The sequence below is a fragment of the Lissotriton helveticus genome, chromosome 1_1 (genome assembly GCF_964261635.1).
Source record: "Lissotriton helveticus chromosome 1_1, aLisHel1.1, whole genome shotgun sequence".
Taxonomy (NCBI): Eukaryota; Metazoa; Chordata; class Amphibia; order Caudata; family Salamandridae; genus Lissotriton; species Lissotriton helveticus.
Window position 1 is genome coordinate 294644529 of NC_136057.1, and position 15824 is coordinate 294660352.

At 46.6% G+C, this 15824-nt stretch overlaps 2 protein-coding genes across 2 annotated transcripts in view; one reads left to right on the forward strand and one right to left on the reverse strand.

Annotated features, from left to right (window-relative positions):
• SYN3 (synapsin III) overlaps positions 1 to 15824 on the reverse strand; it is a 1149796-nt gene that overhangs the window by 507655 nt on the left and 626317 nt on the right. The gene's annotated exons all lie outside the window — the stretch shown is intronic.
• TIMP3 (TIMP metallopeptidase inhibitor 3) overlaps positions 13686 to 15824 on the forward strand; it is a 53128-nt gene continuing 50989 nt past the window's right edge. Inside the window, exon 1 of the mRNA XM_078669500.1 lies at positions 13686 to 13990. Within this exon, the coding sequence (XP_078525626.1) occupies positions 13861 to 13990 (130 nt within the window). The 5' untranslated portion in view covers positions 13686 to 13860. The remainder of the gene's footprint in view (positions 13991 to 15824) is intronic.

Consider the following 15824-nt stretch of genomic DNA (forward strand, 5'->3'; position numbering starts at 1 on the left):
ATTTACAGGTTTAGTGGCTAAAACGGTTGTTGGGAAACCTGACAACCTTTTTTTAATCCCAACTTCCTCTTTTTTTATATATAGCGCAAACTCAACTCGAAGATATCAGAGTACTTTACTTAGCACCAGTTGCGCTACAGACAGACACATTCATTATTAGGTACGGGGAGATTCAGTGATTTGCCCAGAATTACAGGATGTTTGAGCCTCCTGCCAGACTAGAAACGGGTTCCTCAGCTTCAAAGTCAGCCTCTCTGACCGTTAAGCCATGCCCTCTCTTAACCTCGCCTTCTGTCCTTGCACAGTTCCTCGTCTGGAAGCTATTGGTGAACAGACAAAAAAGTATCGAGCCTAGAAACAAAAAAATATAAATATTTGGAGAGTGCTTTCATTTATCTTAATGCATCTCACTAGGAGGCGAAAGGGATTTCACTTCCAGGTTTCTCGGGGCTTGCACTTATGAAGCCCAAATCTCTAGCCTTCCGTTCTCCCTCTTAATGAGCAATATGTTTGCAGTCCTTAACCTTGTATGTATGCTGTGTATGAGAGCTCGCAGTAGATTAGGGTTGTATTCGGGTTATATTGTTAGAAAAAATGCCACAAATACAAATATGCTAGCAAAATAAACCAAGCAATAAAACAAGAAAGAAATTACATGTTTTATAAAAACTATGGTCCAGGTCTGTTCATCAAAGCCTGTAGGTGCCAGAGCACCCTGAATATTGATTTCAGAGGAGTGTCTTCATAACATTTCCCAGAATAGTTGGTGAGGCTAATTTACAATGCTAAGTGTAGTGCTGAAATATTTTGGGCACAGTTAAACATTCCCCCGGTACACTAATGAGGGTTGAATTATTCCTGGTGGCTGCTGCTCAACCATGCTGCGGAAAGCAACAAAAATAGGAATGCCCACAGGCAAGGGATTGCTGGGCACAGTGCCATGCTGGTATATGAGTGTGCTTACTCTGGCAGCAGACGAAAAGCAAACAATTGTGTGGAGTGGGGAAATTTAGAGACCCTCGGGGTCCTCCCATCCCGGAAGAAAAAATAGCTGAATAAAATGAAAGGAAATATCATTGACAAGCACATTTGTCAAAGAACGTTTACCAGCAAGCATGTCACAAACGTGTCTAAAACTATTTGTTGTCGGCACATATGTTCATTTAATGTATGTGTCTGGAGAATTTCAGGGATTTACACAAAGTAAAGTCAATTCGCCAGGTTGCTTAGCACCCCTCCTCACCCAGTCACCTAAGCACAGCTCACCAATGCTCAATTTGAGCCAGTGGTGTCCGGTGCTTGGCACCATCATTTAATTGACATCACCATCACTTATGCTAGCCCGCCACATGGAGGTGCTGTTTGTCTAACTTTGTGATGAGTACAATAGTTCTTTAATAATTCAATATACATAAAAAGGGCTAATACCGGCCACAGAAAGCTATAAGAATAGCTTGGTTGGCAGGTACTAGTCACGTTTCATGTATACTAAAAGTCTGAATAGTCACACTTGTGAGTGTGATGGTTAGTACTTGTGTTGGTAGTGTCAGTGGCAGCGCTGGCAGGGGCAATTGATGATCAATCAATCAATGTTTCTTTAAGCGCGACTACTCACCCATGAGGGTCTCAAGGCGCTGGGGGAGGGGGAAGCGGTGTTTAATGGCTTCCTGACAAGGCCCATGGCACTTATTTTCTTACAAATTAAGCACCACAACTCAACAAATTGATTTGGACTTGTGCCCTCGAAAACTTTTTTGATTATGTTTATGTGATGTTCTTGCAGTTCACAAAACTGCATTGCACGTTTGCAGGTGTAAGTTAAATGTGAACGAGTACAATTTATTGACTTAAAGTGTCTATTGTACGTGTGCAGATCAACAACAACGTATCATGAGTTGGGAAGAGTTGTAAATTTCGTATGTGTGAATACAATGCATTTACACATGCAAGATGCGCGTGACATGGATCATTTATGGGTGGTACTAGTAAAAAGGTTCTGAATATCCAACCATAAAGTACCCACATACACAGGGATATATAATACATACGTTTTGTTGTTTTTGTAAAGTTGAGTTATGTGTGTAAACTCTCTGTAATCTCACACACGTGTAATCTGCCTGCATGCCATTGCTGCCACCCCACTCAAACTGAATTCTATATTTTTAGTTCTTTCTCTGCCTGCCTGAATCTAGTCATGCCTCTCCCTCCCTTGCTCGTCCTGACTCGGACATGGCCGAACATCCTGCCACTAGGTGGCAGCATGTGCTCGGCTGTGGATTTTCCAGGACTGGGGGGGGGGGGGGCGAATCCTAATTCAACGTTGACTATTTCCTTTGGTGCGTTCAGTCACGGGTGGAATAGGTTTCATGCATGACATATACAGCCAGATCATAAGAGATTTTTTACTGGTGCTATGTCATGCCATTGGAGGTAAATTAAAGCAGTGCTTGCTTCAAACACTTTCACCACCATATTGTGAAAACTGGATTTTGGAGGTGGTAATGTGTAACAAGGAAGTTTGTTCATATTTGTTGTGCGGTATTTTTTGTAGCTGTGATGTGTTCTATTGTGCTTTGAGCTGCATTATTGTAGTTTGTTTTTTTGTCCTGCAGTTGTTGAGATGCATTTTCGTTTGACAGTTTTTGTTGTGATGTGCCCTGTTATTGTGATCTGATCTTTTGTTTACCTTAGGTGTGTCAGCAAATGGTACTATGTTTCCAGGCAAAAGCAGGACTTGCTTTGTAAGTTACAGTGATAAGCAACCACCTACCACTGTTTAAGGTGATAAAATAGCAATGCTCCAACTCTTCAACTACTTGAGCTGGGAAACCTCCATTACCTCTATCGACCACTTAAGACACCAGTCAGCTCACTGCTTTTGCAGAAACAAGTCTAAACTTCGAGCTGACTGCTCGCTTTATGTGATATGGCGAATATAGCCCTTTACATCGCATGTGATTACAACACGGTCGTTTCAACAACCGCGTTCTTACATCGGAGTGCCATTACAAAGTCGTTACATCGACTTGCTGTAGGGGGCGCGCTGGACTTAGGAATAGTATTATTTACTATTCCAACTCCAGTGTGCACAACAGTAGGGAAGGTGTTGGAATAGTAAACTATACTATTCCTTAGTTTAGCGCGCCCCCTAGGGCAAGTTGATGTAACGACTTGCATTGTAATGGTACTGTGATGTAACAAAGCGGTTGTTGTAACAAAGTGGTTGTTGTAACAACGCGTTGTAATCGCATGCGTTGTAACGCATGCGATGTGATGGCTGCTTACTGATATGGCCCACGATCTTGGACTCCGAGGAAGAGGAGATATGGATAAGAAGCCAACAGTGAAGTCTGGACACCGAGTTATACTCTCTGATTTGGCATTTGAACTAAGCTGCTTGTGAACAATGGTGGTTAGCGTTACTGAAAGGGGGAGGGGCAAATGGCTGAGTGTGCGCTTGGGCAAGTAAAAGAGAAAAAAGAAAAAACTTACTGGATCCTGACGGACGACATCCTCCTCACTCCGACCTCTTCTGCTGGCACTGCCGTGCAGGCCCCAGCAAACTCCCTCGACCAATACTGGACTTCTCACGTGCTGTTAATCAGCATGTGAGGCACAGTGCCACGATGGGTGTGAGCGGCCTTTTTTGGCGCTTCCCAGCGCACTGCAGGACTGCACTAGCTCTTAACCTAGCTGTCTAAAGACAGCTGGGCTGAGAGGTTTACATTTTGCATGTATGGCTGGCCATCGCAAGACGGCCGGCCAAAGGGACATGCGCACTTTAAACAATGCAAAGAGCCCTCTTCCGGCCACTCCTCCCTGCTGCCACTCAGCAGGACCCGCCCGACGCTCGGTTCAATACTGGACAATAAAAAATAAACCGGTAATGAATTACCATTTTATTTTTCATCTCTGTGGCTTTGGGGGCACTGAAGTGGGGCGACGCTCCTCCTCTCCAATGGTTGAGCGCCCCCTGCTTGTGAATTAGGGTAAATCACTTTATCATTCTCTACTCTTAAAAGGTGACTAGACGTAATGTAACACCAGCCGCACAATGACCTGGCTAGGGCAATCCTAAGTACACGATCTCTCCAAGGTCGGACTGGTACAGGAAACTGTCCCAGGGACCAAATTAAACGTGGCTCCCATAAGCAAATCAGAGCGCTAAACCATGGCCAACATTTTTAAATTAAGGCAATTTCAAACTTGCTCAGACGCACTATAAAGGTGCTTTGGGAGGTGTGGGGACTGTATTTATTTGTGATTGCTGCACGCAAAGTTTGTGCTGACATAAAATAAATCAGCAATAACAACTGGCCCACCAGATCATAAAACCGTCCTAGAAACAGCCACAAAAGAGCCCATACACTGATCTATCAGACCAGCCCGTTGGGCACTGCCCTATAGGGATGTCCAGCCTGTGGCTCTCTCTTACCGGTATATCCTGAGTGCTGTAGCCCTTCTAAATCAATCTCTCACGCCATGCTGTGGAAGGAACTGCTGTCATCTTTACGGTCCTTCTACTACAACAGAAATGTTCTCTACAAGGCACTTCACTGATGGTTGGCGCTAGGTCTCACGTGGAATATACTTAAAAAGTACAGCAGAGCAGGTCCAAATAGAAGTTTCAATTGGGTCTATAAGGTATATTCTTGAGTACTGAGCCAGGCACTGCAGAGTGGGACAGCTTCAGTTTGCTTGAGGCAAGTGGCATTGGGACAATGCAGGCTGCTTCGCCAGTAACTCATCTCCCCAGGCCTGGGGTTCTTAATCGTTTTCGTGACAGTTTTCTTCATGCATCTGCTCTTTTAGTCCTTCCTACAGCCACTTTGCTCCGGTTTTGACTGTGGAGCTGCTCTTCAGTGGAAACATTCTCTCTCCCTAAGAAAACTTACACACTCTTCTTAAACTATCTTTATGTTCTTTTTCTCCTTCTCCTTCTCACTCCCATTACTCTTAATTTATTTTTGTCCCCCTGCGTCCATCCTTCTCAGCTTTTACTCACGGTCCTCTTCTATGCTCTCTTTCCTACTTTCTTATCTTACCAGTGACCTAGCAATGTTGCCAATTGTGATATACACCTATCTTATTGTATTGTTGTGCTGTAAATGTGTACATTGTCTGCATTTGAGCGCGTGTCCTGCCATTAAATACAATTTACTTAAATGTATCTTATATGGATATTTGGAAACTATGGCATCTTCAGGCCTTCCTGGTTCTACGTTGGTCACCCCTGATCAAAAAATGTAACGGGGATACATATAATGTGTCAGTCTCGAATAAGCATCTTTCAGCCATGAGCAAGCTATACACACTCACAAATATATAAATAAGACTGGACATCTTGGTCTGTTCCGCTTTGTTTGTTTTGTTGCAGGAGTGTTTTGGAAATGATAGTTATTCTAGAATAAGTTAATCCTTTCTTTCTGGGCTGTTTAGCAGAGAATTTCTAGGACTCATCTAAGACTGGCCCACTCGAAGTTCGTCATCTGGTGACTCTGACAGAATGGTAGTATTTGAAATTCAGACCAGATATTTCACTGGCTCCAGCAAAAGCATTTTCATTTTTTATAATTTATAGGGATCCAAAGTTTCATAAAGGCAGGATTTGAAATCCAGAAAAGCTCCTTACAATCTGCAAAAGTTGCCTGCCCACCTCCCACTGCTGTACTCGGACCCTAAAAAGTTGAACACCCCTCTCCAGCTGTATTTATTTTCTAACATTAACCCTGATCTTTTCTACATTGTAATGTAGCTGTTGCATATGTGTAGAGGTTTATAGCACTTGGCAACAAAGCAAACAGCTAACAGGAGGTGCAGTCCACCGACGCAGTGACGGCTAGATGACCGGAGCGTAGGAGGGAAGAGTAGTGACCTCAAGTGCTTACAGGGTTCCTCACTTTGATTCTGCATGTCTGTGAGGGGAGTTTGACTCAGGACTCAGATCTTCTGTGGGGCATGAGGGTGGAATAAACACCTGGCACAGCATCTGCACAGAGGGCAATCCTGGCATCGCAGAGTACCGTAGATCTATACTGGATCACACCAACCTTAAGAAATGTGAAATACTAGCAAACACATCTTTATTCTGGAAGGAAAGGGTAAAAAAGGCAAATGAGTCAACTATGTATAGTATTGCAATGGGACCCAGTGATCGCAGCCCTACTCTGTAGTATACTCCCTCATACACAATAGCAACCAATAGGCACGCAGGAAGGTCCTTGAACCAATGTAGGGTATCCGGGGTGAATGATGTGTCTGACCAAGGCTGTAGGGCTTGAGGTCCCTGTTCTAACGGATGAAGTGTGGACAAGGCTGCCCGTGATGGTGCACCAGCCTAGGCCTCCACTCTACAAGAGACGCAGCCTCTGACGTAGGCGAGCGATGGAAGCATGGGCGGGCTGGCAATGGCGGGACAGGGACCAAAGACATCAGTCTGGATCCCTGCAGCGGAGGAGGGTTCAGAAACAGCAAATACAGCACTGCAGAGTGAACTACTATCATCCTTTAAATGTGAGGAAACACAACAAAGTGTCAGGTTCTGGGGTCTACAAATCCCTAAAGGTAGGTTCGCTGTCCCATGTGTTATGAGAATGTAAGAGGCTCCTGTGTTTGAAGCAGAAGGAGAGTGGGATGTTCTTAATCTCTAGGACTGCCTGACTTGCAGGGCAGACTGTCCAATAATGCATGCTGGACAGGGAATCCAGTGGGGTCCAGTCTATCCAGCTGAAGTGAGACTAGCGGTGATTATCTCATGCTAATCCAAGGGTTGTCCTGTCCTTCCTAGGCCTACAAAGGATCTGCGCAGCAACACTGCTTCCTCTCTGGTTACACCCCATGAAGTGCAGGCCAAACCCTTGGAACAGGACTGTGAGGGCCTCTACCAATCCCAGGCGAAGGCCTTCCATCCGAGTGAGCTGTTTAGCAAAACCTGGCAGAGATCTCATGTCATCCCATTTTAAGCATTTGGTGTTCAGCACGACCTGACAGATCTCAAGCTGTCCAGTCCAGATGTAAGATGTTAAATCTCAAGTGTTTCATGCGAGGTGTTCAGTCTGAAGTTGCCCGTGCCAGGTGTGAGAGGTTCAGCGAGACCTGGAAGAGATTTCAAGTTGTCCAGTCCAGATGTGAGATGTTCGATCTCAAGTTATCCATGCCAGGTGTGAGAGGGTCACCTGCACCTTGAAGAAATTTCAATTTGTCCATGGCAGATATGAGATATTCAGTTAGAGTTGTGGGAGATCGCAAGGTGTTCCTGCCAGATGTGAGACGTTAAATCTCAAGTGTTTCATGCGAGGTGTTCAATCTGAAGTTGCCCGTGCCAGTTGTGAGAGGTTCAGCGAGACTTGGAAGCGATTTCAAGCTGTCCATTTAGACGTAAAGTGTTCCATCTCAAGTTGTCCATGCCAGACGTGAAATGCTCAGCTGCCAGATATGAGATGCTAAGTAGGATTTGGGGAAGATTTCAAGTTGCCCATGCCAGATGAGAAGTTCAGTTAGAGTTGTGGGAGATCTCAAATGTTCCTGCTAGTTGAGAGATGTTCAATCTCAAGCTGTCCATGTGGGATGTTCAATCTCAAGCTGTCCATGTGGGATGTTTAATCTCAAGTTGTTCATGTCAGGTGTGAGATGTTCAGGTAGACCGGGAAGGGATTTCAAGCTGCCCATGCCAGATATGAAATGTTCAGTAAGAGTTGAGGTAGATCTCAAGTTGATCCTGCCAGTTGAGAGACACTCAGCTAGACCTAGAAGAGATTTCAAGTTGTCCATGCTATTTCAAGTTGTCCATGCCACAGTTAGAGTTAGGGAAGATCTCATGTTGTCCATGCCAGTTGTTTGATGTTAATTTAGAGATGGGGGAAATCTCAAGGTGCCGGTACCAGTTGTGAGATGTTCAGCTAAACTTAGCAGAGATCTCAATGTGTCCATGTCACACAAGAGATGCTTAGCAGACCTTGGAGAAATCTCAAGTTGTGACTGTCAAGTTTGAGATATTCAGCCAAACTGGGCAGGAATCTTAACCCCTTCACCGCGGGGCTAATATCCCCGCTGTGCGAGGGAGAGGGGGGCCACACGCAGCACCGCAGTGCTCGTGATGAGCTGAGCTCGACATGACCACGCCCGTTTCTTAGAACGCTCAGCACAGCAGGGGAATTATTCCCACGTGGGTGCGCCGCGGCGGTCATGACGAGCTCAGCTCGTCATGAGCACAGCGCCACTGTGCCTCATGACGAGCTCAGCTCATCATGAGCACCAAAGGTGCTAAGGTGTTCCAAATCATATGCAATATATTCACCAAGAGCAAACTGAGATTTCAAGCTGTCTGTGTCAGGTGTGCGTTTATCAACCTGACATGGTAGAAGTCTTAGTTTGCTCATGTCAGGTGTAAAAGGTTCAGCTACATTTCTCACTGATAAAGCTGTCAGGTATCAGTAACTCGCTTGGTCATATATTTCCTTCACTTTGACTTTATGCGGTCATAGATTTTGTGATATTAGCAAAACTACAAGGACCAAAATGTAAAATGAGTGCAAGAGTTCGAGGGATCCAGTTTTTCACATTTTGTCTTAAAGTTTTGTCATGGGTGTGTCTTGCACACCGCTATCTTTTGCTTGGATTGATGCTTAATGATCAACACCGTCCCACTTTTAACATAAGAAAACTTAGACTATGGGTTTTTAGGGGTCGGTAAGTGAGACGGTCCCTTCCTGTGGTCTTATGCCAAAGTTTCAACCACAAAAATATCAATGTGCAACAATGCAGACTCCATAATCTTGATTTGCAGAATATTGTTAAGGAAAGCACACGTAGGGCAATGTGGATAGACTCTTCTAACTCCACATCTACTTACTTTGACAATGTTCATCAGTAAAACCGTATGTCTGTGCAAACCTAGTGCCCATTTTAGTGGAAACTGTGTTGTTTGTAAATGACAAAGAGCTACCACACCGTGGTTTAGTAATATTTTTGCAAAAGAATGCTCAAAAATGTACCATGAGTTACATACTACACCCACACCACTCTCCTGCTGAATACATTTGCTACACTTGTTGTGTGACACATTGATTTTTCACAATTCCTGTGACTTAGGTGATGTAACATTAATGGCAGCACTCCCACTCTGAAAATTGCTTCAGCATTACTGCTACAGGAATATCATTCACGCATGAGCCCTTGTTGGTAAACTTCTTTTAAACTATCCAATCTCCAAACAAGTCTTGAAGGAAGCAGCATACTGAAAATTCTCACTTCTCAGTTTTTACTTCAGTATTAAGTGAAAAACACACAAGTCTTGAAAAAGACTAGTCTTCCTCGATGAAGCTTATATACAGATTACTGTATCTGTAATGTACATCTCAGCAAATAATTATGACGGATACTAATAGGAAAAGCTGAAAACAATGCCTGGACGCTTTCAGAGGACTTTTCACAATAATCTAAAAATGCCCAATAATATGATAAAAAGCAATAAATGAAGTGAGTGCATGGACATTACAAACAACAATTAGAAGAACAACCAAATATGCTCCATTTAGCGACAACATTTAGAGTGCAAGTCTCAACAGAGGGGTGGGAGAGTCTTTCTCATAGAGTTTTTAAAGCACTTGCTAGCCTAACTAAGCTTTTTTTAAGCATTCCTAATGTTTACAGACAATAGACCACAGGAATAAGGAGATTGTGAGGCCTAAGATTCTGTACTTCCTTTGCACATTTGACTCCCTAAAGGTAGCGATCACGGACATCGAATGCTTATGCTGGGGTGATGTAGATGAATAGTTACTAAGATATAGCATAACATAGTATTGTACAATCTGTGTCTCTTCCAGAGACTAGGGGCATAACTTAGAGGGCACAAAATGATTGTCCATGACTCCACATCTCCACCATGTACCTGCTTCACTACACCTAACATCCACATCTCCCTTTACTACACCCTGCTGGCATCAATGTGGTCCCCGGCCACACAACAGCCCATCATTTATGCCCCCTGGGAAAATGTTTGTGAGTACCCATGGTGTACAGCATTCCTAAAAACTACTGGCAAAGCCAATAGGTCCCAAAAGCAAGACCTATTGGATTGCTTTACCAATCGTTTTTCTACTGAGGAGAAGCAGTGCTGGCAGGCAAGTCACACTTCATCTTTTTTTAGGTTGAGCCTAGCAGCGCGCATCTGCTGCTCTGCGAGGCTGGCTGTATCCAATTTATGGGCATTCAGCACACTCATCGCTTGTGATTGGCTCTTTCATGTGCTTTTCAAAAATCCTTTGTTTTTATTGGTTTATAGCTTACATTTGTCCTTCCTTTTGCTGGTTTGGCCACTCTCTGGAGACTTCCCCTGTTCCATGAATTATTTAGTAATGAGCCATATAAGTTAATGTTGCGGACAACTAGTTTTGTTAATTTTCTACTCGGCAGCGCACACTCTGCTGCATTGTTATGAAGCATGTCTGTGCCTCCGACAAGCTGTTTATTACCAAAAAGATGTGCTATTGTGTTGAAGGTGGAGGGGAAATTTATATTACAGCTTGCAGCTGATGTTCCTTTCTGTTTGCAAAGCTCTCCTATCCTTAATCTTCTTCAGGGCACCCAGTACGTCTCAGCTGGTGGGTCAGGGAAGGCCGCTATCGTCTCTACCTACAGGACTCAGATGACGTCAGAAGTCAGCTGCTGGTCCCCATCTCTTCTGCCTCCTACAAGCTTCTTCTTGGATTTGGTCCTGGGCCTGTATGTTGTTGGTCTCTGTTGCTGGCCATCCCAGGTTATAGTTTTTCCAGTTCCTCTACGTCTTCTTACTGGAACTGGATTGCTTTGTCTGCCATAGCTGGTAGTTCTCGGTCCTGGCTCCAACGGCTGCTCCCTTCGTTATAGTAGAATTTTGTGCAGTGCTGCTAGCTGGTTTATCTGGTCCCGTCTGTAATTACTCATTCTAATTCCTCTAGGCAGTGCTGCTAGCTGCTTCTCTAGTTCCAGTGGTAATTCCTTATTCGAAGTCCTCTAGACAGTGTTGCTAGCTGCTACTCTGCTCTAGTGGGTAATTCTTAATTCTAAGTACTCTAGGCAGTGCTGCAGCTGTCTCTCCGGTGACAGTAGTAATTCCTCATTCTTAGTCCTCTAGGCAATGCTGCAGCTGTGTCCTTGTACTTAGGGATAATTCCTTATTTTAAGTCCTCTAGACACTGCTGATCGCTGCTTCTCTGGTCCTGTTGGTAATTCCTCATTCTAAGTCCTCTAGACAGTGCTGCTAGCTGCTTCTCTGGTCACAGTGGTAATTCCTCATTGGTAATTCTTCATTCTTAGTCCTCTAGGCAGTGCTGCTAGCTGCTTCTCTAGTTCCAGTGGTAATTCCTTATTCAAAGTCCTCTAGACAGTGTTGCTAGCTGCTACTCGGGTCTAGTTGGTAATTACTAATTCTAAGCACTCTATGCAGTGCTGCAGCTGTCTCTCCGGTTACAGTAGTAATTCCTCATTCTCAGTCCTCTAGGCAGTGCTGCAGCTGCGTCTCTGTTCTCAGTGGTAATTCCTCATTCTAAGGCCTCTAGACAGTGCTGCAAGCTGCTACTCTGGTCCTGTAGGTAATTCCTCACTCCAAAAATTCCAGACGGTGCTGCTAGCTGCTACTCTTGTTCCTTCTGTAATTCATCATTCTAAGTCCTCTAGACAGTGCTGCTAGATCCTTCTCTTGTCTCATCTTTAATTTCTTATTCTAAGTCCTCTACACACTGCTGCAGCTGCTTCTCTGGTCCCGCCGGACATTCCCACATTTTAAGTCCTCTAGGCAGTCCTGCATCTTTGTATCTGTTCCCAGTGGTAATTCCTCATTGTTGGTCCCCTCAGCAGTGCTGCTAGCTGCTTATCTGGTCCCAGTGGTAATTCCTCATTCTACGTCGCAGCTGCTTCTCTGGTCTCATCTGTAATTCCTCATTTCACGTCCTCCACGCAGTGCTGCAGCTGTGTCTCTGTTCCCAGTGGTAATTCCTCATTCTAAGTTCTCCAGACAGTGCTGCTAGCTCCTTCTCTGGTCTTGTCTGTAATTCCTCATTCTAAGTCCTCTAGGCAGTGATGCAGCTGTGTCCCTGTTCCCAGTGGTAAGTCCTCATTGTTAGTCCACCTAGACAGTGCTGCTAGCAGCTTCTCTGGCCCCAGTGGAAATTCCACATTCTAAGTCCTCCAGGCAGTGCTGTAGCTGCTTCTCTGGTCTCATCTGCAACTCCTCATTTTATGTCCTCCATGCAGTGCTGCAGCTGTGCCTCTGTTCTCGGTGGTAATTCCTCATTGTTAGTACCCTATACAGTGCTGCTAGCTGCTTGTCTGGGCCCAGTGGCAATTCCTCATTCTAAGTCCTCTAGGCAGTGGTGCAGCTGCTTCTCTGGCCGTATCTGTAATTCCTCATTTTAAGGCCTCTAGACAGTGTTGCAGCTGCTACTTTGGTCCCACTGGTAATTCTTCATTCTAAGTCCTCTACACAGTGCTGCAGCTGATTCTCTGGTCCTGTCGGACATTTCCACATTTTCGGTCCCCTGGGCAGTGCTGCATCTGTGTCTCTGTTCCCAGTGGTAATTTGTTATTGTTAGTCCCCTAGACTGTGGAGCAGCTGCTTCTCTGGTCCCGTTGGTAACTCCTTCATTCTAAGTCCTCTATGCAGTGGTGCAGCTGTGTCTTTGTTTCGAGTGGTAATTCCTCATTGTTAGTCCCCCCAGACAGTGCTGTTAGCTGCTTCTCTGGTCGGTAATTCCTCATTCAAAGTGTCCTGTGGACAGTGCTGCAGCTGCTTCTGTGGTCCCAGTGGTAATTCCTCATTCTAAGTCCTCCAGGTAGTGCTGCTAGCTACTTTTCTAGTAGCATCGGTAATTCCCCATTCTAAGTCCTCTAGGCACCGCTGCAGCTGCGTCTCTGTTCACACGTCCACTACACTCCAAACCAAAACCCATAGGTAAAGGACAGAGTCATTTACAACACCAATACCGCTATCTCTCCCAAATGCGAGACCTATTGGATTGCAAATGCTTGTTGCGAGTTGTTGCAGCGACATCGTGTGGTTCCAAAATCTGCCCTCGCCTGTCACCAGATGAGAGGGCTCATAAACAATCAAAATAGCGGGCACTGCCCAGGAAACTTCAGGAACGGGCACTGCCCAGCGGCGGGATTACCGTGTAAGAGCCCCGCGTGCTTACTTTGGCAGTGCCCCACCGGACCTGCCAATAAAGTGTTTTGTTCGGCGACGGTCGGAGAGGCGAGGCGCGCACTCTCTCCCCTCCCTGCCAGCACTGGGAGAAAATCAAAATAAGCCTCTGCATGTCACCGGTGAGACAAAACACACAAAAATGCAGCACTGCCCCGGAAACTGTCTGGGAAGGCAGCACACAAAACTGCAATTTCGGTGTCATTTTATACTCGGCGTGTTTGCCTTGGCAGCGCCCGCCAGGCTCGCCCTGCCAATGAAGTATTTCGGTATTGTATTTTGGAAGGTATGCGCCCCCGCCCTCCTCCATGGCAAGTTGTGCGGGGAGGGGAGGGTGCTGCAGCCCAGTGGACACCCACCGCCCTCACTGGAGTGATGTCATGGGCATGTTCAGTGGTCTCTGTGTGGGAGGTGGGGGGGATCCTGGCGGGTGAGGGGGCGTGTTGGGGGCTGGTCCCGGCGCCGCCCCCAGGGTTATAAATCCTGTGGAGCTGCGTGTGCCCGCAGACAGGCATAGGAGCCTTGTGTGAGAAGAGAAGGGTCCCACGCGAGCCACCGTACAGACCCTGCGTGTGCTGATCCATAGCAAAGGAGGGAGCAAGGAAGCACCGACCCGGAGAGAGGGAAGGCAGCAGAAGAGGAGAGAGAGCCCCCCCGCACGCACACACCCCAGCAGCACCATGCACCCCCCCTGCAGCCTGCTCGCCCTGCTGCTGCTCTTCCTGGCCAGCTGGGACCTGCGGCAGCTGGTGGACGCCTGCACCTGCTCCCCCAGCCACCCCCAGGATGCCTTCTGCAACTCCGACATAGGTGAGTGCCACAGAAGGGGAGAGGGTCATGTGGCGTAACGGCCGGAGCTGCCGACTCTGGAGCTGGGTACCAGGTTCGAGTCCCGGCGTCGGCTCAGCATCCTGTGATGCTGGGCACATCACTTAATCTTGCTGTGCCTATCAAAAATGAATGGGTCCTTGTGTAACGTCAGTGGTGCTTTTATAAAACGCCCCAATGACTTTGGGTCGACTTCGCGCTATGTAAAACTGCGAACAATGACCGCAACGCGCAGCACCCTCCCTGACACCTCAAATTAATGTATTATTGATGCTGTACCGAACTGTATTTTTAACGCGCAGTCAAATACCAGATCCTTATAGGCTAATGACGGACTCACTAGTTCTTTGAAGCTACAGCTCCCAAAGTTGATAAACACGTGATAACGGCACTGTGGCCAGTGTGCGGCGTGCGCTCCTGGGCTTTGAAGCGCATCCTACACACACACACTGTGTGTCATGCACGCGGCCCTCTGGCCTCAGTTTGTAAAGCGGATCACTTGTGAACTGGAGTGATGGATTTCCCATCTCCCTTAGACCACGTGGGTGGTGTCGCTGCACTGTGTGGAGTTATTCAGTGTGGGCAACCATCAGAGGGTAGAGATGCAGTGCACTGAGGGTACATAGGTGGAGTTACAAGAGGGTAGAAATGCAGTGCACTGAGAGTGCAGAGGGTAGAGATGCAGTGCCCTGAGGGTGCAGAAGCAGGAATGTCAGAGGGTAGAGATGCAGTGCACTGAAGGAGGAGAAGCTGAGCTGTTACATGGTAAAAAATGCAGTGCATTGAGGGTACAGTGATGTCAGAGGGTAGAGATGCAGTGCACTGAGAGTGGAGAAGCAGAGATGTTACAGGGTAGAAATGCAGTGCACTGAGGGTGCAGAGCTGTCAGAGGGTAGAGATGCCGTGCACTGAGGGTGCAGAGATGTCAGAGGGTAGAGATGCAGTGCCCTGAGGGCGCAGAAGCAGAGATGTCAGAGGGTATGGATGCAGTGCCCTGAGGGCGCAGAAGCAGAGATGTCAGAGGGTATGGATGCAGTGCACTGAAGGAGGAGAAGCAGACATTTTACATGGTAGAAATGCAGTGCATTGAGGGTACAGTGATGTCAGAGGGTAGAGATGCAGTGCATTGAGGGTGCAGTGATCTCAGAGGGTAGAGATGCAGTGCACTGAGGGTGCAGAGATGTCAGAGGGCAGAGATGCAGTGCACTGAGAGTGGAGAAGCAGAGATGTTACAGGGTAGAAATGCAGTGCCCTGACGGTGCAGAGCTGTCAGAGGGTAGAGATGCAGTGCACGGAGAGTGGAGAAGCAGAGATGTTACAGGGTAGAAATGCAGTGCATTGAGGGTGCAGTGATGTCAGAGGGTAGAGATGCAGTGCATTGAGGGTGCAGTGATGTCAGAGGGTAGAGATGCAGTGCACTGAGGGTGCAGTGATGTCATAGGGTAGAGATGCAGTGCACTGAGAGTGGAGAAGCAGAGATGTTACAGGGTAGAAATGCAGTGCATTGAGGGTGCAGTGATGTCAGAGAGTAGATATGTAGTGCACTGAGGGTGCAGAGATGTCAGAGGGTAGAGATGCAGGGCACTGAGAGTGGAGAAGCAGAGATGTTACAGGGTAGAAATGCAGTGCATTGAGGGTGCAGTGATGTCAGAGGGTAGAGATGCAGTGCACTGAGGGTGCAGAGATGTCAGAGGGTAGAGATGCAGTGCACTGAGAGTGGAGAAGCAGAGATGTTACAGGATAGAAATGCAGTGCATTGAGGGTGCAGTGATGTCAGAGAATAGATATGCAGTGCCCTGAGGGTGCAGAAACAGAA